The sequence below is a fragment of the Furipterus horrens genome, unplaced genomic scaffold (genome assembly GCF_987537825.1).
Source record: "Furipterus horrens unplaced genomic scaffold, mFurHor1.1.pri manual_scaffold_10, whole genome shotgun sequence".
Classification (NCBI taxonomy): domain Eukaryota; kingdom Metazoa; phylum Chordata; class Mammalia; order Chiroptera; family Furipteridae; genus Furipterus; species Furipterus horrens.
The window spans coordinates 87,977,052-88,001,481 of NW_028327180.1; the positions used below are offsets into that span (position 1 = coordinate 87,977,052).

The 24,430-nt window shown below is 45.2% G+C and overlaps 1 protein-coding gene across 1 annotated transcript in view; it reads right to left on the bottom strand.

The window, feature by feature from the left end:
- ADAM19 (ADAM metallopeptidase domain 19) overlaps positions 1 to 24,430 on the bottom strand; it is a 74,190-nt gene that overhangs the window by 37,650 nt on the left and 12,110 nt on the right. The window contains exon 4 of the mRNA XM_090288495.1: positions 5,030 to 5,108. Coding sequence (XP_090144621.1) covers positions 5,030 to 5,108 — 79 coding nt within the window. The remainder of the gene's footprint in view (positions 1 to 5,029; positions 5,109 to 24,430) is intronic.

The following is a 24,430-nucleotide window of genomic DNA, read 5'->3' on the forward strand; positions in this document are numbered from 1 at the left end:
TGTCCCCCCACAAAATTCATGTCTACCCAGAACCTCAGAATGGTATCTTATTTAGGGTATGATCTTTGCAGATATAATTAAGTTAAGATGAAGTCATACTGGACTGCTGTTCTTTTAAGAAGAGGAGAGGACACAGACAGGCACACATACACAGAGAAGGCCATGTGATAATAGAGGCAGAGATTAGCGTGCTGAAGCTACAAGCCAAGGAGGGACAAGGAGGGCCAAGGATGGCCAGAGGCCATCAGAGGCTCAAAAGAGACAAAGAAGAATTCTTTCCTAGACTACAGAGGGAGCTTGGCCCTGCTGACACCTTGACTTTGAACTCTAGCTTCCAGAACTATGAGAGAATACATTTCTGTTGTGTTAAACCTCCGAGTTCCTGGTACTTTGTTACAGCAACCCTAGGAAACAGATAGATCCCAGCTTTTCTGTAGCTGCCCTGAATCACTGTGTGCCTGGATCAGACTGAGTTTGGCACCTATATGCATCCATGGATGCCCAGAGGTCTGAAGCTGCTCTCCAGTCACTGTGTCTCAGAGCCATCTGGTCTCCCCAGCCCAGCTGGATTCCTCCATGACTATAAACAGCTGTGGAGCACCGCTGGGTGCCAGCCCCTGGGCTAGGCCCCAGAGACACAACAATGGACAAACAGACACAGCTCCAGCCTTCGTGGGACTCGTGGCCTGGTGCAAGCCAATCTTAATTAAAAAGCCATACAAAGATATAGTTACCAACCACGAAGAGCGGCTTGAAATAAAGGTTGGAGATGCCAGCAGAGTGGTTTATAAGTAGGGTAACCAGAGCATTAAGGAGGCAAACGAGGACGCTGCTGAGAGTGCTAACGTGTGACACCAGACAAGAACCAGGACCAGCCAGGGCACAGGGAGGGGTGATACAAAGGACACATCCCTACAAGCTCCTTCCCAAATGGTTAAGAGAGAGAAGGTGGTCAGAACAGAGAGAAGGTAAAACCCCCAGGCAGACCCAATTCCGTGCAGGTGTTAAGATGGATATAAACTATGTAGCTGCAGACACGGAAGACGCTTCTCCCAACCGCATCCCAACACCCTGAGCCTGAGCAGGACCAAGCAGAAATCTGAGGCATTTGCCTACGGAACAGTCCAAGTGACCCATCAGCAGGACCATACTTGCTTGTAGATGTTCCTTGGTCCCCGGCAAGCAGCAACAGTGACCTAGGAGACAGCTAACCCATTCGTTTATCTTCTCTGGTTCCATCTGCTGCCCGGCTCTAGGCCCAAGTACAGCCTAATTAAATGTAAGCATTTTGGCATGCCTGGGCCAGGTTTAAATGCAAGCTCCATACCTACCAGCTATGGAAACAGTTGCACAACCCCTCTCTGACCTCCAGCATCTTCAGTTTCTACCTCGGGGCAGGTTGTAAGAACACTGTACAACAAGGAACCGGTGCAGCATACCTGGCCTAGAGCAGCTGGCAATAAACATTAGTGATCCTTTGTCAAACGCAGAAGGTGGCCTTGTGGGAGCGGGAAGCCCACCAAAGGGCTGGATCTTTGGTCTCGGCTGCAGGCAGATGGCAGCACTCAGGCCAGGCTGCACTCAACTCAAGATCAACCTCAGTCCGGCACCCTTTCACCTGCTGATAATCTATTGCCTCCACGGTGGCTCCTCCACTCATTCACGTTCAGGAGTCAGGAGGAGGGACAGGCACCAGCCCCTCTTTTTGCATCAAACTCTCCAGGACTTGAAACAACAAGTCAGATCCCGACCTTTAGTGGGGCACAAAGGAAAGCCACGGTGCCAGAGGTATTCCTGTAGCACTTGTGAAAGAAAGGAGGTGGGCACAATCCTCCTTCCAACCAGAATCCCATCTGTTTCAAATGCCAGCCTGTGGCATGATTTCTCCACCTACTCTAGGCTCTGGGACCCGGAGGCACATTGTCAAGCGCTCATGTTCTAAACCTGAGCCTTAGAATTCAGCCACAAGACCATGAGCTCTACAACCCAGGATCACTCATAGGTGGAAGAAGGGGCAGGGCCCATATGGGGTAAATGGGGCTCTTGGATACTGGAATGACAGAGAGTCAAGAGGTTCAGAATTACGGGTCAGTTTTGAAAATCCTGGTATCTACAAAGAAAGAGAATTCAGAGCTAGGGATGGATGTGAAAAGTCCTTGTACCTTTTCCCATCTTTGGATTGATGCTAACAGTGCTCACTGCCTGGGTGCTCTCTGAAATAGCATCACAACGGACTTTTGTAACATGCCTTAAATTTCCAAAGGTCTTTTACACACATCATCACATGGATAATAATACCTGCCATTCGGTGTTAGTAACAATAAGTGCTAACATCCATCCAACTTTTACTACTAAACAACTTACACAGATTTTTAAAAAATTCTGACCAAAGCCTTATGAGAAATGTATTATTATTCCCATTTTTAAAAAAGGGGAAAACTAAAGGTTGGGGAGGTTTTAACCAGTGGAGATACAAACCCCAGCAGCCCATCAGTCCCCATGCTCAGCCTCTCCCAGGGAAAGCAGACCCAGCAAAGTACATACAAGTTAATTTGTCAAAACTGTTCTCTTCTTGCACCAATAGAGACCTGAGTTCTACTCTCTAAGCCTTGTCATTTGCTGGTTATCTGAACTTAACCATGTTAGTTTTTCTCTTCTCTCAATTTCCTCATCTGTAAAATGTGGCGTTGCAGGAGATGTTTATAAATTCCCATAAAATCAGTGATTCATCTTACTCTTCCATAGCCCTGAGAATCAGATCTCAGCATATCCAATTTTCAGAAGAAGAAATTCAACACTAGTGTAGTCAAAAGGGTTGTTTAAGGTCAAATAGCTGAAGCCAAGTCTAAAACCCTGGCTTCAGACCCCAAACTCTGTAATGCTTTCTATTGGAACACATTCACAGACCCATTCCCCCAGCGATCTGACCTAGATGAGGGCTGTAGCCTAGAGTCCCTTCCAATGCGTTTGATAAGATTCCCAGAACTCCCACTGCCCCAGGCCAAGTCTGGTAGTAGAGCATGGTCCTCAACACATGGGTCAAGTGCAGCTCAATAGTTTATTCCATTCCCATTTCTCTTTAAGTCTTCAGCTCCCGAAGAAGAAAGAACTAAGAGCTCCATGGGGCTGGATGGGGGCTTTGGTGTCAAATAGCAGGGATGTAAGAAAACAATGACCTGTACCATACTTCGGTCAAGAAGACCTTCAGGAAGGAGGGGCATTCTGGGAGTGAGGGGAAGGTCTCTCCCACTCCTCTGTTCCTGAAGAGCCTTTACAACATCTCTGCCTAATTCTCAGCGCACAAAGAACAAGTAAATGAACAGTCATGAAGTCATCGCATTCCTGCTCAGCTTCTTGGCTGAGGGGGCCACCCTGAGGGGGCTTTCACAGCAGGAAGCATGAGCTCATGGCAAACTTGTGCACTGAGACCCATTCTTGGGCTGCTGGCATACCAATGCAGGAGCCAAACTCAGAGGAGGGTGCTTTGCGAGGCTGTCATGGCTGAGGCTTTCGGGGCAGGCCTGTCCCCTCCAGACCTTCCCAGAGGCAGAGAACAGAAATCTCAAGGAAGAAGGAGGTTTTGACCAAAGGTCACTGAAGAAGGTGCGTGTACACACTACAGCTGGACAATCTGCCAGAGATGAAAAAACACAGCTGAAGTGCCTGCTACGGCCACAAGGCCTTCAAGGGTCATCTGATAAAGTAATCTGAGTTGGTAATGATGGACAGTGGCTGTCATTGTCTTCTAGGCAGTCAGGCTCAGGCAGGGATATTGGAAAGAATAGGTCATGGGGGAGACATGGATTCCTGGGAAGCCACTGGAGGAGTCCTGAGGCAGAGGAGCCTGTCCTGCTGTCTTCACACCACAACCCCCACATCTACCCACCACTCAAGTCCATCCAGTCCTGCCCCAGAGGCTCTTGCCAGAGTCCAGCTCCCCTTCTCCTTCAGCCTGTCACACCAGCGCAGAATCTAAGAAGGGTCACTGCAATCCAATGTCTCAACTTGGGCACCAGTGACATTCAGGGCTGGATAATTCTCTGTGTGGTAACTGTCCTGTGCACTATAGGTGAGCAGCATCCCTGGCCTCTACCTTCTGGGCCCCAATAGCATCCACCACTCAGTCATGATGATCAAAACTGTCTCCGGACGTTACCAAGTGTCCCCTCCTTTGCTGGTTAAAATGGTCAAACATACAAATAGAATACTTGAGGGGAACTGTATTGGATTAAAATTAGTATAAATCATCATGAAGCATATTTTCTTTCATTCATGTTAGTTACCTGCATATCGACAAAAGTTTAAGTAAATGAATGATTTAAAATAAAATCATTCCTGCTTGCAAACTAAAGCTCTGAGCCTGTGATTCTAATGGGTCTTCTGGTAGGAAAAGCTAGCAAACCATGAAATGTGCATATTTCACTACTTTCAATGCCCACCAGTGGGGTGTGGTGAAGCCCACTAAAATGTATCCATCTGAAAGACCATTTTTTAAATGACAATTCTCTGTGCAAGCATCCGTACTCAAAGACTATTTTGAGAGGGGGGAAAAGTATCCAATAAGGAGAGAGAAGCAAAGTAAGAAAATCTTCATAACCTAAAATCACATTAAAAAGGCAAACTACAAAACCTTACAGTTACACAAGAAGAAGGAACAATTAGACATCTGATTGGGTGAGAGGACAGGATTAACAGTAAACCACTATTTTTGCTTAAACTTCCGTTAATATGTGAGTAATTAGCATAAAGCAAAATGTATGCTTCATGGTGATTTATACCAATTTTAATCAAATGCAATTATTCAAAAACAGTTTTTGGTTGACCATTCTACCCAGCAAAGGAGAGGGCACACTTAGGAAACAACAAAATTACACTTGGCCTCTCCTGCTGTCTCCCTTGGTCTTCACTTAGCAGAAAGAATCCCTGTGGAGGATAAACCACCTCAAACGTGTCCTGCCATCGCCTGACTTCCCAGGGCTGGGGTTGAGGAGGGCAGCTGCTTTGTAACTCTTTGCTGACCTGAACTTACCTCAGATTTCAACTCGGTGGTTTGAGGTTTGCCACCGGGAGTATACTGGGTTTCTGTGTAGGCTGGAGCGAAAAGGTGCCTGCGAAGAATAAGAACAGACATTTGTCACCCGAGGTGATGGACTCCACCCTCCTGGGAACTATGGCCGGTCACTCTAACTGAAGCAGGCAGAACCACCCCCAGCATCTCTGTGCAGAAGAAATGGAGCGGCCATCAGGGCCCAACAAACAAAAGAAAACCCGGAGGGAGTCTGCTAGAGTTTTGTATTCGTGGGATCATCATTCAGTTCAGACAACCAGAGAGTCAACAGAACGAAAGCAGTGGCCTTAAATTCTTCTGGGTCTTGGGAACACACACAGGCAAACGCATATTCAAATTTACCTGGATTGATTTTTCTACTATCGAATCCACCAACTTTTAGTATTAGCACACCAATTTTAATTGAAGAGAATATCTCTACCCGGTTGTACATTTGGATGAGATTGTCAATCAAGGTGTCGTCCCTGGCCCTGGCCAAGGGGGGCCATGATGCAAGCTAAGCCAATGGAAAAATGTCACAAGAGATGAACACATGGGAGCAATTTGTTTCTGCAGCACAGATTCCTGAAGCTGCTGTGGCCTGTCCTTTCTGAGACCTAGTGGTTCACATTTCCTGAGACCTGGTCCTTCTGTGTGTTACCCTTCCAGTAAACTCTTTTCTTTTCTAAAATTGGACATTGGCTTTTCTTTTTCCACAGACCCCTTGAAGCTGGGGTTGACAATCCCTCACCAAAGGAAAGGCAACACTAAACAAGGTTCCTAGAATTTCTCTAAAAGGTAAAAAAAAAAAAAGCAGCGCTCTCTTGTGAGCACGCCCACACCTTTCCCCATCCCCTCCCCGCCAGGCGGGCCTTCTTGTCTCGTTCTCTCTCCTAAGCTCCAAAGGCCCTTCTTTGGCCTCTGTAACTTGCTTCCTGGGCCCATGTCTTCTACAGCTCACTTTGTCCTCTGTGACTTTCTAAATAAACTTTCTCTTATTAAAAAAAATCATAAAGTAAAAATAAAAAATAAAAGAGCCAAATGGATGCTTCAGCTAGCTCAGCCACACTGAAAGCAGAATGCATCTACAGAAAGTCAAGGTCAGGGAGCAGAAGGGTTTGTCATGGAAGAGAAATTGGAGTCTAACAAAAAAAAAAAAAAAAGAGAGAGAGAGAGAGATTTAGGTGGATCTATATGTACTAATTGAAAAGAATGTCTAAAATTGGGTTAGATAAAAAATAAATCTTAGGCAAGTATGCATTTGAATAATCCCTTTTAATGAAAAAAAAAATAATAGTACACCCCAGTGTATGCAATGAAAACCACTGGGGAAGCAAATGCCCATTGTTGATAGTAATTATCTCAGGGGCCTGAGGAAGACATTCACAGTGTCAGTTGCATATTTCTGGAAATTGGTTAATTTTTAAAAATAATGATCACGCATTTATTTTGAAAACTGAAAAGCTAATTTGAAACTGCTTTTAAGAAGAAAATACAGGCGGAGGCCAGCATGGAAAGTCAAAGGAATCTGCAGGGACCACCCCAATTCTGGAAGAGGTGATATTTCCCAGAAAGACAGAGTCACTGAAAAGAGTCTCTAGAGTCACACAAGAGTCACTTCCAGCTCTAAGAGCTGGGACTCCTGACTCTCAGATGCCCCTCCACCCCTGGAGTGCAGTCAGAAGGCAAATAACACAAGAATTCTCTCTTGTACTATGTGAAGCGCTCCAACATCCAGCCTTGGACAAGAAGAAAAGAATTCAACAGGGAAATGTAAAAATAAAGCATGGTCCAAAACCCAACTTGTGTAGAGAAACTCTCATTACATGGAAACTTTGGGTCAGGAGCTAACTTCTCGGATCCTGTCTCCCAGCCCTTACTCTTTCTCCTGAGCATCTAAGCTGCCAAGGATCGAGAAGGAGTCATCCATGTGTCTGAGGAGAAACACTGTAGGCCCCATGAGGACAGAGGCCAAGCTACTTTGCTCAACAGTATATATCAGTGTTTAACATTTACTCAATGAAAGAATGACTTAACTAATTACTGAATGAAGAAATGGATAAATGAAGGAATAAGTAAATGAATGAGTTGATCAACATGCTAGGAGCTTAGAACATGGTCTGGAGCCTAAAAGACTGAGATTTCAATGCCAGCTCTGACATCTACTGTTTCTATGGTCATGAGTGAGTTACTTTTTTCCTCTGGATGTTTGTTTACTCTTCTCCAAAAACAAAGACAATACCCTTATTTGACAGGGCTCTCATAAGAGTAAAATGACAAAAACACATGAAAAGGGCTTAACCCAAAGTTGATACAGAGTGGAGCTCTGTAAAGGTTAGCAATTATCATTATTGCTTTCAACAGGAAGTATGATGGAAGAACCCAGCACAACTGATGGAATTTACCTATTCCCATCTAAATCTCCCCAGCGAGGAACTCTCCAGCATATCACTTGGGAATGGAGGAAAAGCAATTAGCTCATTCCTGCAGCCCCATTTCCTGGGTCTGATTTCACAGGCTGCATAATGCGCAGCTAGGCAGGGGTTCAGAGCTTAATGGTCCATCCAGGTGCCAATGGGATGTAAATTTTCACACCGAAAATGTACTCCTGAGAAATACAGTCTCAGCCTCTTCTCAGTCTCAGAGGGAGAAATTATTCATCCAGTGACATCAAGACGCTCCAAAGAAAGCCATCCACACTGCGCCTCACAGATGTCCACATTCTGGTCAGTCCTCAGCCACTCATCCTCAGAAGGGCAAGCATCTTTCTACAGTTTCTTATTCTGGGAATCTGCCCCCATTACCATGGGACTCTTAGAGCCTCCACATTAAAAGGGACTTTAGGAAATGATAGCCAAACTCACTAGACTATGGGCTCCCTAAGAGCAAGAGGCATGACTGCCATGTTCAAGGCTTCCCTCCAGCTTCCAGCGCCTACCAGGCAGCAGTACGTGTTTATCTGGTGAACAACTAGACAAATAAATAAATGAATGAACTTCTATCCCTTCTATAGAAATTTGCCACATGGCCATTCAGCCCTGGTCATACCCAGTGACACGGAACTCCTGTCACTCCATACTTGACCATATCTAGTAGTTAAAGCAAGTTCTTACATCGAACCAAAAACTACCTCTCTGTAACTAGCACCCGCTGCCTACATTCTGTCTTCTGAATCTGCTTCTTCTGCCTCGCTGTCCTTTCAGGACCAGCAGCATCAGCATTGCCCAGGAACTAGCTGATTGTCGGGCTTCACTGATACAAACTCTGGGGTTGGTGCTTAACCACCAACTGTGATAACGCTGAGTGATTCTGATCAGAACCACCACCCTAGACCATGAGATTTGAACATACTTTAAGGCAGGCAAAGTTCAGAAATATCAAGGTCCCTGATGGGGGACTGAAATGTTGGGAAATTTTAGTTTCGGGTAACAACTTAGTAATCAAGGTGTGTAACAGGAACTGGAGGTATGACCCATCTTGACTCCAGAAAACCATAATCAGTTCCACCTTGTGCCTCAGGAGGACTGCAAGCAATCAAGATGGTATCTGAGCCATTGTACTGCAGGGTGACCACCGCCCAGGGCACAAAGACCACCGCCCAGGACACAGATGACAGAATGCTGCAGCTTTTATCTGATTAACTTCTTCCCTGAATTTCAAATCCCTTACCTACACTTTTCTTCTTCTTATAAAAAGGACCCGTTTGTAATGGAATTGAAGATAGTCTGTTAGGGTACAAACCCACTGTCTTCTCAGATCGCTGACCATCTGAATAAAGTGCTCATAAAGATTCAATCCCTGTCTCTGCTTATTGGGTCTGGTAGGTGACAGGCAGCATGAACACAGGCTTTTCCAGTTTCACCTCCATCACCTTCCTGCCTCCACCACATCCTGGATCATTCTGGGCTTGAGAAACCCAGAAAAGTTGCAATCAGAATCGTTCACATGTATTTAAGTGTTCAGTTAGTTCGCCTTCACTACCCAGCTCTGAGGACGGTACTAATCCTTTCCCCATTTTGTACCCGAAGACACTATTCCCTGGCTGGTTTGGCTCAGTGGATTGAGCGTCGGCCTGCGAGCTAAGTGTCGCTGGTTCGATCTTCCAGTCAGGGCACATCAGAGAAGGAAAACTCTGACTCCAAAAAACCTCCGCTGCCTTGCGGCATACCTCTTCAGGGGAAAGGCTAAGGGAGTAAACCCCGACAGAAAATCCGGAGCCGGAGTCCCTAAGGCGGTTTGACGTTGTAGTCAACACCGGCAACTCCTGCGGCGCACCTGAAGCCAAGCTGTATTGACTCCGTCTTTCCCTTGGACCCTTCAGCTGCGAAGAGAGGGGGGGTCTGCTGCATGGGCAACAGCAGACCCTCCATATCACCCTGCCCAGGCTCTGTAGCTTCAGCTTCACTGGAGAGGACACTCCAGCGTCATCGCAAGATGTCGATTCAACACGGGAGGAGACAGATACCGTGTCACTCCCGAGTTGGACTGCACAGCCATTCTCGGCGGTGCAGATAGATTCTTAAGAAGTTACACCATCGTCTCTCGAGACGGACGGCTGCCGACGACGACGACCCGAAGACACTGGGAACTCGGACGTGGGATTGTCCCAGCTCTCACAGCACAGCCGGGTTTCACAACCAGGGCTGCTGGTCCTGACCATCCTTTTAAAGCAGTTCCCTGTTGTGTCTCCCGTAGAAAGTGGAAGCATAAACCCAGAGCACTGCCAGGAACCAGGAGTCCAAAACGCAATTCGTTGGTGATGATAGCAGCCTTGAGGACATATGTGCTGTCACCAAAAGAAGACTCAGCCCTTAGATGTGACTAGGGACAGAGAAGAGCAATAGGTATAAATAAGCAAAGTGCGGGGCAAGAAAAAGAGGATGGACACATGAGAGCTTCAGGGCTGTTTTTTCGTTTTTTTGTGTGTGTTTTTTTTTTTGAAATGACAACCCTTTCCTCAAATGGGGTTGCAGATGTTGGCCAGGCAGGTCCTTCCTTTTTGAAAAAAAGGAAGAGTCATGTTTCATCACCCCCATCTGTGCTGTTTTATTGACAGGAGAAACACTGCTTTCAAATGTTCCCCACTGCTGCAAGCCAGGCCCATCCACGATGTCCATGTGGTGCCCTGGCATTGTTCTCAGGACCAGAGACACTGCTGTCCCCTCACAGAGGGGCCACAGGGCTGCCCAGCTCGGCCCACCCGCCCCTCTCTGACATCTTGTTCTCATCTCCTCCCTGACAAGAAGCTGGCTCAGCAGATCGGCAGGAAGCCGTCTCTCACCACTGGAGTGTGTTAGGGTTTTCAGGGAACGACTTGTGAGTGATGTGTGTCCAGGAAGAGAGAAGGACTATCCAAGATTTCCCACCCCACCCCCTCCTTTTTCTGGCTTTGATGGAAAAGCGGTCTCTGTGTACCCTCCTGCCCTCCGTAAGAGCCTCCGCCTGTCCCTCCAGGATCACAAGCTTACAGGCAGGCTGTGTCCGTATCCCAACCCCGTGCTAATATCATAGCAGCCAGCACTGGGATGCCCGCTTGGGCGAAACCCAGGTTGCCAGAATTTGAAGTCCTTGAACAAAACCTGCATCTTCTAAATCCCACCTGGGAAAATAAGCCCCCAAATACCAGATATAAAACATAAGGCTGCTTTCCAGGAAAGGACAGTCAAATTGCCCCATGACAGCCTAGATCCTGTTTGCACAGGCGGCCAGACCCCAAAGGCACACTGGCCCTGACCCACCTTCTTTCCCTAAGGCTCTGCGGCTTCCAACCCAGTACCATCCCTTTGAGGACAACTTACTGTCCGATAAATCGGAAACGCCTCTCTAAGCTTCAACTCAAAGCAAAGCTGCAAAACATCTCAGATCAACCCTTCTTCCTGCTGCTTCAGATAAGCAAACCCGTGCAAACACGCTCCGCAGAAGCAAACGTTACTCTGCTCATCCCAGGCGCTGTTTTTATTGATACCTCCTTCCCCCAGCTCTCGGTCCATCTTGCCCTTTCAAGAGCATCCGGCCACTTAGACACTGGTGATACCTGGAAGGTGCAGCCTGGCTGGTCCCTCTTATTGTCCCCGGAGGATCTTCGTTCGCCCTGCCTGCCTGTGTTGGGGATGCCGTGAGCCTCTTTCATTTCTTGCTCATACTCTTAATGTCATCATTATGGGACTTAGCTGAGGAACGGCATGACATCCGGAAATGCTGTGAAAAAATATAAAATCCCAGGCCCTACTAAAGACCCACTGAGAGTTATAGTCTCTAGAAAAGGACTCAGATATTTCATAGTTCTTCCAGGTGATAACTTCTTTCAGGCTCTGAAAATTCTCCTGCTCTCTTGGATCAATTTTAACATTTTAAATTCTTTCTTGTAACACCTAAAAATGATACCAGCACAAGACAGAGGGAAAGTCTATCGTTCAGAAAGCTTTGTTTTGAGTACCAGCCACAACTATTTTCTAGAAATCTGTCCTTTCAAACCCTGGAAATGAGCCAAGAGGTCTGAGGTCTCTTTAAATGTCATACAAGAGCACTGTCAAGTCAGAGGTCCTGAGAAGCCAGTCTAAGTTTCTTTGGAAAAGGCTATTTACAATTAATTAGGGTGGCTCTTGTACAACCTTGTAAAACTAGAATATAATTTGTAAAAACGTAATAAGATAGAATAGAGATGCAAATTATTTCCTTCCAGTAAAAGAGATAAGGCCAAGAATTATGCAGGGCTTTACTGCCCCTAGGATAATAATTAACAAGTTTTATATCTAATTTAGCAATCTATCTCATCATTCCTTTTTTTCCCAATTTTTAAACTAGTTTTATCACCTTGCTGGTTTCCCCATTTGTCAGTGGATAAAGCTGCGTCTGTATGAGAAGAGTTTCACTTGAGTCCCTTGTTTCTTAGATTGCAAGTGAACAGGGTAAATAAATTCTATCTCCCAGCCTCCTGGAGGGGATCAAATGAGAAAATACATGCAAATACCAGCTCTGACGCTTATTAGTTCTGGGAGTTTGGGTAAATGGGTTAATCTTTCTGGGCCTCAGTTTTCTCACCTATAAAATGGAGAAAATGAGAGACTCGACTTCATACGGTTGTTGTAAAATGTTAAAAGATGCCGAATTAAGAATATTTGTTTAAATAAAATGAACAACTGTAAAAGAACTCCTTGTATAGTATAAAGTCTTTGTGTCTTATAAACATCATCGGTGTCATTTTCTCCAGAACTAACTATGAAATCTTGGTAATTGTTAAATAGAGATGATATGTTTTTGAGGGCTCATAATCTAGTTTCTCTCCTTTTGGGTATGTTTGGAAATTTTAATATTAACATTTTTTAACTAGCGAGGTGACACTATGCAAGTCACAAGCTACTCAGCCTGTGTCCCTGGCAAAGGAAAATGGTGCTGCCCAGGGCAGGCAGGCACTGGGAAGGGTCACAGGCAAGCATCTAATGTAATGGACAAAGCTTGCCCATATTTGGGACAGTCAGATAACAAATTCAGTAAGTATTGCTTTGTTTTCTTTTGTTTTTGAAAAAGAAGGAAGAAAAGGGAAGAAGAGATGGCTTGAGCTGTTTCAGAACTAAGATTTCCCAACCAGTGCTCATTCCATGTCTGACTCCAAAGGAATGGAAATAAACCAAGACGCCAAAGGCTCGGCCCTACAGCCAAATAAGGGATTGACATGTCCAGGGGCCCACAGGCAAAGACATTCCTTTTTGAGGGAACAGAAAGGCCATGGAAGGGGGAAATGTAAGGAGCAGGGATCCCTCCTACCCCAAGGGCTCGTGTGAACAAGTGCATCACTGCCAGAGGACCAGTTCCAGAGGCAGCGTTGAGAACAAGATGGTGCCACGGTCGGCATGTGTGTGTGTGTTTTTAAACCTTCTATTAAGGAAGTTTCCAAACAATGCATTAAATCAACACTTCTTTTCTCCAACCACTTCCCTTTACATCTTCTCCCAGTCCCCACAAGACCTGGTATCCCTTGGACCAGCTCCTGGTCTTGTGTTTTGCTTTTATGTTAAATACCAAAGGATGTTTGGATAAGCACTGTTTACTCCTTCGGTCAGCAGGGTCTTTATTTAATCCTCTTCATGCCTTCACAAAGAGGAGTAAGCTCTCTGTGCAAATAGGGTCGACTTCTTGGGATCAGGGAGCTTAATTGGCAGGGACCTGTGGGTCCCTAAAAATGGCTCACCCAAGTAGAGTTTACAGATTTGCTTTACAGGGCCCTGAACGGCGCATTATGGGTATTTATTGGAAATGGATGAGAACAGTTAAGGGAAATGGGGTGCTATGTATACTGTTTCTGAGAAATATAAAAAAGATTTAAAAAACATGGCTTGACAGTAGCCTCCTAGCAAACAGTTTTTGACAAATAACCACAGCGCTTGTTTATCAGATTAACCAGAAGGGAAGCGCCCAGGTAAGAGATAACTGGCCCTATTGTAGAGATAAACTTTGTGGATAAGACACAGAGGAAGTGAAGAAAATGAACCTCTAAGATCACAGGACTGTTGAGAAAATGCTTAGAACGGAGCTCTTCTGGGGACGGTGTCTTTAGGCATTCACAACGGTCCTGCGCTTGACATATGGTCAGAAGGCTGTCCTGCAATACGGCCTCTGACAAAACGAGGCTGTCCCAAACCCCCGGTAACAGGATTGTTTACCTCTATACCAAGAAGGTTGGGAAAGCAGCAAACTCTGCATGTGCCGTGTGCCCAGGCCGACTTGGCGGAGTCCGTGCTGTGAGACCTGAAGTCCTAATGAGGTTGTCTAAAACCAGAAAGCATGTCAGCAGGGCCTATGTCCGCGACAGGATCCAGTGAGCTTTCCTTAGTGAGCGGCAGAAAATCGTTGTGAAAGTATTGAAGGCAGAAGCACAGAATCAGGAAGCCAAATACAAAAACGAAGCTTTTTGGGTAATAAAATCAATGAAAAGGTTAAAAAAAATAAATAAAAAAGAAGAAGAAAAGAAAGGAAAAAGGGACTAGGTGGACCATCCCATGGAAAAAGCAACTTGCCCTACATGTGGCCGTGTGTTCTTCTTTAGGCTCTGATTCAATATCCCAGTAACTGATAAATCTTGCCCAGTGTTGCCTTGCACCCCAAAGCATAAGTCACAGCTGAACCACAAGTCAGGAAGGTTAGAACTCGGAAAGCCCTCCTACTTCATCATGAACGTCTGTTGTCCGGGCCCCCAGCGTCCCTGCCACTTTCTTGGGATAACAGTGCCCTGATCTGTATTTAGAGAAGTGTTCCCCTTTCGCTACATGCTGACTGGGAGTACCCCAAGTCAGTCAGGACCAGCCAGGACAATCAGGTCTCGAATTTCAAGATGAGTGACCCCTGGTGAAAATGGGTGGAGCTGAGTCACCCCAGTGGTGGCGCCTGAAGAGACTGAAATTCTAGACCCTGTCCTTTCCAAAAGCCCAGTCAGTCCTTCCCCTTTTCCCTCATCCATGTGTTCCCCATATCCTTTCCCTGAAGTTTTCTTTTTGGGGGGGGCGGGGTGGGGGAGGCTTGAAAATGAGCAAAGGCGACATATCCAACATCACAAAATTAGATTTGGCTTCTAAATCCATCAGTCTAAATAAACTAAAGTAAGCTAAATGTCAGTGATAAATAATCCAAGAGGCAGGCCATCCAGACACTCCCAGAGGGCAGAGAGAAAGGATGTTCATGCAAGTTCACCAATGATTACTTATTAAGCAGCATAATGCTGTCCAAACTGTGGGGCACATGGCATCAGGAAGACCAAGTTCCTCCTGGCTTGAATTCATCACGTATTTGCCTGGGTCTTTGGCCAAGCTGCTGTACTTCTTCTGAGCCTGGGGGTCTGCATCTGCAAGCCCACTGTCTCAGTCCACACACATTGAGGCCAGTTGTATGCTAAGCACTGTGTGAAGCATGCACGGTCTTCCTGCCTTCCACCTGGCACCTGAATCTCCCATCACAAGGATTAGAGGAGGCTGAAGGGCAGCAGAATATGCCTCCCCAAATATACCACTTTGGCATAGGGTTACTTTGAGCTGAAGGTGGATACTACAAGGAAAGCAGGACATAAATTTTCAAAGGCCCCCCTCCTTCCCTCTCTACCAAGAAAGACAGAAGTTAACCACCAGAGACAACCTGATACCCTATCAGCTTGGAGAACGCACTAGAAGAATTTGCACAACAAACTTGATTAAATAGTCTTTATCTACCATTTATTTACCATATATTTACCTACAGCTTACCCCTTTAGAGGCCTAATAGTCCTTTCCTTTGTCCCTTCATTCCTCTACAAAGGTATCTGTCGTTGCTGAAGATGCTATAGAAGCCTGAATTCTAACAGAGTTATCCATTTTTCCCTGGGTATCTCCCAGGAAAACTCGTTAACTTCTGTTTGTTTTTCTCTTGCTAATCTATCTTTTGTTACAGGGTTCCCAGCTGAGAACTTACACAGGTAAAGGGAAAATGATTTTTTTCCCTCTCCTACAAGGCCATCTGTGAAAGTCCTTTGCAAATACTAACAGGCCACCCGGAAGGTAAGTCTCACTGTCTGGTTCTCAGAAGCGAAGTCACTGTTTCATGTCCCATCTTCCTTCCTTCCTTCCTAGCATTGCTGCAAACCAGTACTGCTACCAACTTCCAAATCGCCCTAACAAGCTGCCCACATAGCTACAGCGCTGTGTGTGCATGTGCGCACGTGTGTGTGTGTGTGTGTGTGTGTGTGTGTGTGTGTGTGTGTGTGTGTCAGAGAAGAAAGGCAGCCTACAGATCAGGAACCCAGGATGCTCACTCAACATCACTGATCTCCTTCACCACACAACTGAAAGCCAGTTTAATCTTTACCTTCTTATCCAAACCACAAGTCTAACATCAACAAGTCTAGAGATCAAAGAGAATAGACGGATGGCTGTCAGTGGGGACGCATTTGGGGGGCTGGGTGAAAGAAGTGTAGGGACTAAGAAGCACAAACTAGTAGTTACAAAATAGTCATGGGGATGTCAAGAACAGCATAGGGAATACAGTCAGTAATATTGTAATAACTACACAAGGTGCTAGGTGGCTACTGAAAATACTGGGGGGAACATTTTTTAAATTATATGATTACCTAACCACTATGCTCTACACTTGAAACTAATAAAAATAATATGAATATAAACTGTAATTGAAGAATAAAGTTAAAAAAATAAGTCAAGAGATAAAGAACTTCCAGAATACTAGGATCCTGACATCGTTGCCAACACTTAGAATCACCTCTTTCCCTAGCACTCCAGGCTCCCCCCAAAGGAATCCCTTTCTGTGACTTGCCCTTCCCCTTCCCCAGAAAGGGGGGCTTGGAAAAAGAAACCATGCCTGATATAAAGCAGCCATTATAGCCCTTTGGCCCATCTGGACCTCTCTCCAGGGAGACTGATGCAAGAGAAGAAAACGAGGAGGCTGCCAGTTTCCTGCAAACCCGTAACCGCAGGGGGAGAAGAAGGAGGAAAAAGGGGCAGTGGGCCACATGGGAGCTATGGAAGGGACTGGAAAAGAGCCATGAGTACAGAAGGCATAAAGACCCTATTTCTCCTTAAACTGGCTGAGGGGAAAGCCTGGCCCAGTCCACCCATTCAATGATATCATTGTTTTCAACAACAGCTGGTTTAAGAACCCTCAGAGAGGTCCCCAGTGAGGCTCAGCTGCTAGAATGGGCAGAGGTCTAACCGTTTCCTAAGAAGATCAAGTGCTTAGAATTGTAGATAAGGTGGAAAGACTATGTCAGAGCACAGATTGCAGAGCGAGCCAGAATTAGGGCTGACCTTCCTTTGGGGGTCATGAAAAGAATACCAGAAGCTACTTTTCACATAGATTTCATCACTGGCTCTACACCACAATCCTGCAAAGTTGGTGGCTGGGGATTACTACCTTCACCTAATAAAAAAACTAAAGATCTGAGGAAGAAGTGGCTTGTCCGAAGTCCCACCACGAGCTAAGGACAAGCCCAGGGATTGGCTCCACCATCTTACTACTTCCTTAACAGGAACCTCCCATTAGTTCTCGAATCCATCCTCTCCCACTGCCCTTAGTCAACCCATAACCAGTGTCCATGACTCCATCATATAAATATCTTTGGAATCCATCCCCTTCTCCCGGCATCAGCTATCCCTCCCCAAAATTACATCACCATAATTTCTCACTTAGGTTATAATAAAGCTTTTGAATGGGTCTTATTACCATTGCTGGTCTTGCACTTCCAATCCATTTCCTACACTTTCAGTAGAGACAGTCCTGCTCAAATGCATTTTGGGTGCTGTCACTATCTGCCTTTTAAAATATTCATCAGCTTCTCATTGCCCTGAAGATAAATACCTAAACCCTTTAAGAAATGTATAAGGCCTTTCAAGGACGCACCCCTGCCTACCATACCAACAACCTCTTCTCTCACCCGTTCCTTCCTCCCTCTCGCTCTCTGCTCTAATCGTAAAGAACTTCTTTCCGTCTTCAAATGTTACTCTTGTCTTTGAGCCTTTGTTCTTGCTGCTTTGAATCCACCTCCCCTTGCATAAACCACCCCCCATTACCACAGCCCTACTTTTTACTAACTTCACTTCCTCCTAAAAGCCTTTGCTGACCACCCCCCAAACCAGAGTAGGCTCCCCTTCCCCATGCTCCCGCAGTCCCTCGATTCATCACAGCATGCCCACATTGCTTGGGAATGGTCTAGTCCTGTCTCCTCCATTGGGCTCTAAGCCTCAGGATGGCTTGCCAATGCTCTTCCAGGAAAACCCAGGACCTAGCTCAATGCCTGCCACGTGGTTGGTACTCACAATATTTGTCGGATGAAAGGACAGAACAAAAGAAAGATGGGGAGTTAAGAATTGCCAATGAGCGGTCTAGAGCTCAAGCCCAGTACAGCAGAGACTCTCACCAGTAAAGCTAGGGATTCTCTGGCCCAATAACTGCCTCAGAGTTCAGTTTGAGTAAGATCTGCCCCGGGGTACCAAAAGTCTACTCATTTAGTATTTGAGGTGTCAGCCAAAGGTCTGTGTATGTGAAGAAGCCATGTCTGCCTGTGCTTCGCCCAAGCAACCCACTGCTCCACCCACCATGTACACCTCTCTGTTCCCTTGGCTCAGCCCAAATTTCCCATCAATGGGGAGGGATAGGGGAAGAGCTTCTTCTCACTCAAGACGTAGAAAACACAACCCAGCTTCAAAGTGCACCTCAAGTATCTTACCTAGAAGTACCCCACCTACCCTGACCACAAGATGGTTTTACCTCAGGCAAGTGAGAGCCCAACTCAAAGTTAAAAACAGGAAAATAAAAAATTGAGTTCTAAGCCACTCAAATCCTCGGGTAGCCCAGCTGTGGAAGAAAAATAAACCCCTTCCCGATTCCCCACATACCGCTCTTCAGAATTAAAATGATTTGGCTGGTTGGAATACTGAATTCCTAGGAGATTATTAGTACTGCAGCTTTGACTCCCCTTGACCTAGACCAAATATTTATATATTAATTTTTCAGTCTGAATTCCTTTTCATCCATCCATTCCCTCTCTTCCCTCCCTCCTTCATCCAAAGACTCCCCTCCTTGCTTGTGCAAGACAGAGCTCCAAGCAACCCGCCAGGGAAGCGTTCACTGTCGCCCAGTCAGAAGTTCAGAAGTTCTCTCTTCTCTCCTTCCTTCTCAGCACTGCACTTCCAGCTCTATTATGTAAAACTGTAATCTTCCTTGGATTTTGCTGTTCATGTTTTTGGTCTCAGAGAGTACACTGCCAGAGGGCAACGAAGTGTGTTTGCTCCTACTCCCTACAGCATGTAGCAGAGGGCTTTACCCAGAGGTGCTCAGCCAATATTTGCTCAAATCAGCCTTGTACAATGGAGACAAGTTAGCTGTGGCTGAAAAGGCAGGAGAGGATGAACAGATAAGCAAAACGTGGTAAATCCATGAAATGGAACAACAAAAAAAGGGACTCAGGTACCGATACATGCTATTCAACGTGAATAAAACTCACAAACATTACACTAAGTGAAAGAAGCCAGTCACGAAAGACCACATATTGTATACAACTTTTATATGAAGTGTCCAGAATAGGCAAATCTACGGAGACAGAAAGCAGATTAGGGTTAGCCCTTGACGGGGTGGGGAGGAATGGCTGCTTCTATTAGTTTGCTGGGGCAGCCTTAACAAAGTACCACAAACTGAGTGGTTTAAAAAACAGATTTATTATCTCACAGTTCTGGAGGCATAATGTCTGAGATCAGGGTTTTGGCAGGGCCATGCTGTCTCCAAAGGTGTTAGGGAAGGTCCTGTTCTGGGCCGCCCTCCTACTTCTGGTAGCTCCTTGGCTTGTGGCGACAGAACTCTATGCTGTGTGCACATCCATGTCTAAATTCCCCTTTTTGTAAGAACACCAATCATATTGAATTAGGGGCTACCCTTCTACAGTATGAGCTCATCTTAACTAATTATATCCACAATGACTCTATTTCCAAATAAGGTCACTGTGAGGTACTAGTGGTCAGGACTTCAACAGGCGACCCACCACACTGCTGAAGGCTTCTCTCTGGAGTGATGAAATGGTCAGAAAGCAGGATGCAGTGGAGTTGCACAACTCTGTAAAGATACTAAAAAATATTGAATTGTACACTTTAAGTGGATGAGCTATATGGTATGTAGATTATATCTCCATAAAATTGTTCGTTGAAAAGGCAGGAGAGTTTGGGATTAAAGAGGCTGACCAAACTCCGCAACCACTGATGAGAAAATGTGAAAATGAGTTATCTAAACAAGGGTGACAAGATGTAACTTAGAGAGAAGTCAAAGGCAATGGGCTTTTATGTATCTTTGTGTTCCATGTAAATTCCCTTTGACCAGGGATTAAATCTAGAAGGTGATCGCCTAGATCACCTTCCAAAGAACACAAGCGTGTTTGCTCCAACACTTTGTAAAAATGAAGAGGGAAAAAAGGAACAGCCTGAATGCTCATGAATACAGGGTGATTAAATTAATCACAGCATCTTGATTATTACTGTATCTGGATGATGGGTATATGGGAATTCATTATATTATTCTCTCTGCTTCCATGTGCATTTGACAATTTTTCATTGTAAGAAATTTTAAAATGTACACTTATAATGCAACACCATACAGCCATTAAAATGATCCAATAAATTTACATGGAAATGCACCTATAATCTTCTCTTATTATCTGCTGTATGTAAAACAGTACAGCCTTTGGGGAGGCATCTGTGGAGTGGGAGGCACAATTTGTCAAAATTTAAAACATATTTTAAACATATATGCCATTGGTTCTTGCAACTCTACGTCTAGATAGCAATCCTACAGAAATACTTGCAAAGGTGCTCAAAGATTATGTATAAGCCTAATACTGCAGCACTTGTCATAGCCAGAAATTGGAAGCTTAACTGTCCATTAAAGAGAATTAATAAATTCTGGTCCATCCATTCAAGGGAATCCCATGTTGCCATTAAAAAGAATAAAATAGGCCTAAAAACATAGTACAAAAAAAGATATTGAAGCCAAGTAATGAAGAAGCAAGTTACAGAACAGTATATAAAAGAGGACCTAATTTATTTTAAAACTCTATTATTCATATAATTTTTTTTCTAGATTTTTATTATCAAAGTTTTCAAACATTCCTAAAAGTTCTTGTGTAAAGTTCTTTAATGATTTGGGATTGCCCAGGCTTTCTTTCCAAGTGAAAAAAAAAAAAAAATAAGGTTATAAAACTGAGGGTATTGTATGATCCTATCTGGGTAAATATACACAGGGTAAAAAAAAAAATTCATGTAAAATAGTATGTGCATGGTAAATGCTACTCACTGGATGCCAGCTATCATTATATTAAGGTAAATCGCCTGATGGTCAAGAATCAACTCCAAACTTCCTCCAAGTGCACAGCTTCCCTGCCCTCTTACAAGGGTCCATCTAAGGCCAGCAGGGCAGCTGACAGCTTCCTCCCATTCATTTTACCCTGTGCTCCTGCTGAAGAGCCGCCAGGAGAAATAAGCTGGAGACAAAAGAAAACCGTGGACATCCTTCCTGGCTACACAGGCAGCGCTGGCTGCAGGTCTCTGGAAGGAGAGAGAGCCGGAACCTGTGAACAGATCCTGACCTCCTTATCGGACAGTTCAGGGCCCTGCCAAGGGAGGGACCAGGCACTGATTCTGCAGACCCAGAAAAGAGATACAGTTTGGCCGGCCGGAGAACCTTGCAATGCTGTATTCTTGAGATACAGTGAGGTCACACTGGGCACTGGCTGAAGAGCAGAAGTGAGCTTCCTCCCGGGGGAGAGTGGGTTTTAAGGTCAAGTCTCCTTACATTTGGGAACCAACTCAGGGGAATTCCCTCTTACCTCATTCTTAAATGTTTTTTCCAACCCCCAATGCAAATAATAGTGGCTATTTATTGGGCTTCCACAGTGCACTGGGCATGGTATAAGTCCTTTAAGAGCATTATGTTATCAAATTCACATGACATAGGACAAAGTGGCGACCATTGTTAGCGCCATCAGGTGGATAAGGAAACAGACACGCAACGGTGAAGTGACTTGCCAAAGTATATGTCACCAGTGGCCACAAAGAGCCAGGCTCTGAACCCAACCTGCCTGGATTATCCCACTACAGAACACTGAAATCCAAGTCTCTAACCGGGGCCTAGGAAAGGCAGAGGGAAAGAAAAGAGGGAGGGGAGAATAATGGAGAAGGAATGCTAGTGCTCACGGAAGAAAAGCATACTGAGCAAGGACAGGGCATCCGAGAGGCACTATGAGGCCAGGGCTAAGAGCCTGGCTCTCTGCCCTTCCCACCCAGGTGACACTGAGCAAGTCACACAGCTCCATGCCTCAGGGTCCCCATCTGCCAAATGGGGCTAACACAGAGTTGCGGTGAAGCCTGTTAGATGAACCACACAGAGACTACAGAGCCTGCTGTAGTGGCAGCTCTTACGCTGACATCATTATTCATAATTGACCCATATTCCTCAGCCAGAATTCAAAGGCAGACTAAGCATCAGAGTTCCTGACTCGGAACTTTAGGAAATGCTGATGAACGATAACCACACATACTATTTTATTTGTCAATATATTTTTTTTGCTTGCCACTGTCATATCTGAAGACAGTTACATGCAATCCTTTGCATCACCAAGACACTTCAGAAAACATCTGTTCTTGACTTTGCATTAATGAACACTGGCATGTATTGAAAACCTGCTCGTTAGGAGCCAGGCATTGTATTAAGCACATCATAATACCCATACATTATCTCTAAACCTCAAACACCTATGTATTCGTTTCCTGTGGCTGCTGTGTAACACATAACACACACTTGGCGGTTTAAAACAACAGTGGGTTATTCTCTCTCAGTTCTGGAGACCGGAAGAATGAAATCGGTATTACTGAGCCGAAATCTTCCTGTGGTCTATCCCATTCCTTGCCTCTTCCAGCGTCTGGTGACTCCCTGCATTCCTTGGCTTGTAGCTTTATCACTCCAATCTCGTCCTCCGAGGTCAACATTGCCTCCTTCTCTTCTATCTATGAGCAAATCTCCCTCTCCCTTCCTCTCACAAATATACTTGCAATTGCATGTAGAGGCTACCCAGATGATCCAGGACAATCTCCCCTTCTCAAAAACCTTACAAAGAAATCCTCTTTTTCGCCATATAAAGCAGCATAGACTCTCATTCCAGGGCTTAGAATACCAGTATCGTGGAACAGTGGGGTGGGGAGGCATTTTTTAGCCTTCCCCACCCTGCAATGAAGGTATTACTTTCTATTTTCTATGCAGACAGTAGAATACAGTAAGCGGCAGGCAGATCTCAGCTGGACTCTTGGCTCTGCCTGACATTTAGGATAAATTACGTGAATTTCTCACACTTAAGTTTCCTCATTTATAAAATGTGAGTAACAATAATATTGCCTTCAAAAGGAAAGTGACTTGCTGAAGGCCATCTAACCAGGAAATGGCAGTGCCCAGAATGCAATCTGGGTCTCTCTGGCACCAAAGCCTAAGCCTGTTTTGCTCTATGGGTTATGGTGTTTTGGGTTTATGTGCTCATGGCCTTCAGAATCAACACACCTAGGTTATTTCAATTCCAGGTGCTCCTTGATTCTCTCCTCCAGCAACTGTATAGCTGCATCCCTTCAGATTACCACCCCTAATGACTGAGACTGAGTCTATGCAAAGGACCCTATGACAGAAATGATTTAGAAATAATGGGGACCCTGCCTAATGGGGTAGGGTCGAGAATTTGGCTTGTACAAGACTGGCCAGCAATCCATTTGGTCTGTGTCTCCAGGGATTCTGGACATCATGAAAACTGGAAATGAAATCAATCTCTGTCTGCAAAGCTACCATTGGAAATGGAATTTCAAATAGGACCACGAGGTCTTTCGGGGGCAAGGTGTCGACCAAGCACAGCACCTCCAATTTAAATTCACTTCATGCATCCACTGCCTCAAAGCCAAGGCAGCAGGGTTAATTCAGTTGCTGATACTTAAAAAAAAAATGTTTGAAAACATTTCCAACACTCACAGGCAGCTCTCATCAAATCCTGGTGTCTCCACCCGTCCATCCCACTGTTTCCTCGGCACCAGTTTCCTTGGGTTAGACAACCTCAGCTGCGGGGAATGGGGAGCCCAGCTGCGCACCGCATTTGGAAAAACATTTTGAATACTTGAGATCTGCCAAGTGCTTGGTTAAAGAATGATGTCCTCTAATTTCTTAAGCCATGTGTATTTCAAGTGAAATGTAATCCATATGTGTGCAACTCATTTAAATGCAACTCATTGAAGCATGGTTTCCCAAAAGCATTGGGATATCATCTTAAGCCTTTCTTAAGCTTCTCCTAGATCCAGGACGTTGAATTTTGCCAACAACAAATCGAGACAGGGACTAAGAGAGTTGTCCTCTGTCCTAGTCGTAGATAAGATGCTAACGTGAATACTCTTAATGCTAGAGGAAGCAGGGAGGCGGGGTGAGCGAGAGCTCCAGGCTTGGGCGGTAGGAAGGGTTTTGCTCTGGATCAGCTACACACTTCTACCAGGCTTCCTTGGAAGAGAAGTGCAGCAGTGAGAGGTGATAACTCATCCCTCCTGTCTAGTGCTGAGAAACTCCTTTCCTGCCTGCTAGCTCTCTCCTTCTCAGGTCTTCCACTGTTACACAACTCAGATAGGGTTGAAGGGAAAAAAGAAGAGAAAATTAGGTAGCTAAATGGCTCCATTAGCACGAATGACTTAATTTTCCAGGTTGTAGCCTGACTTCCAAGCCAACAAAAGCAGTCTCCTTCCCCATGGACTCTCCACAGAACTGATAAAAAGTCAGAGATATGAAGAGAGATTAAAGTCCAAAGTAATGGTGAGTATTATAATCAGCAAATCTCTAAATGCCCCAGTTCTGCTT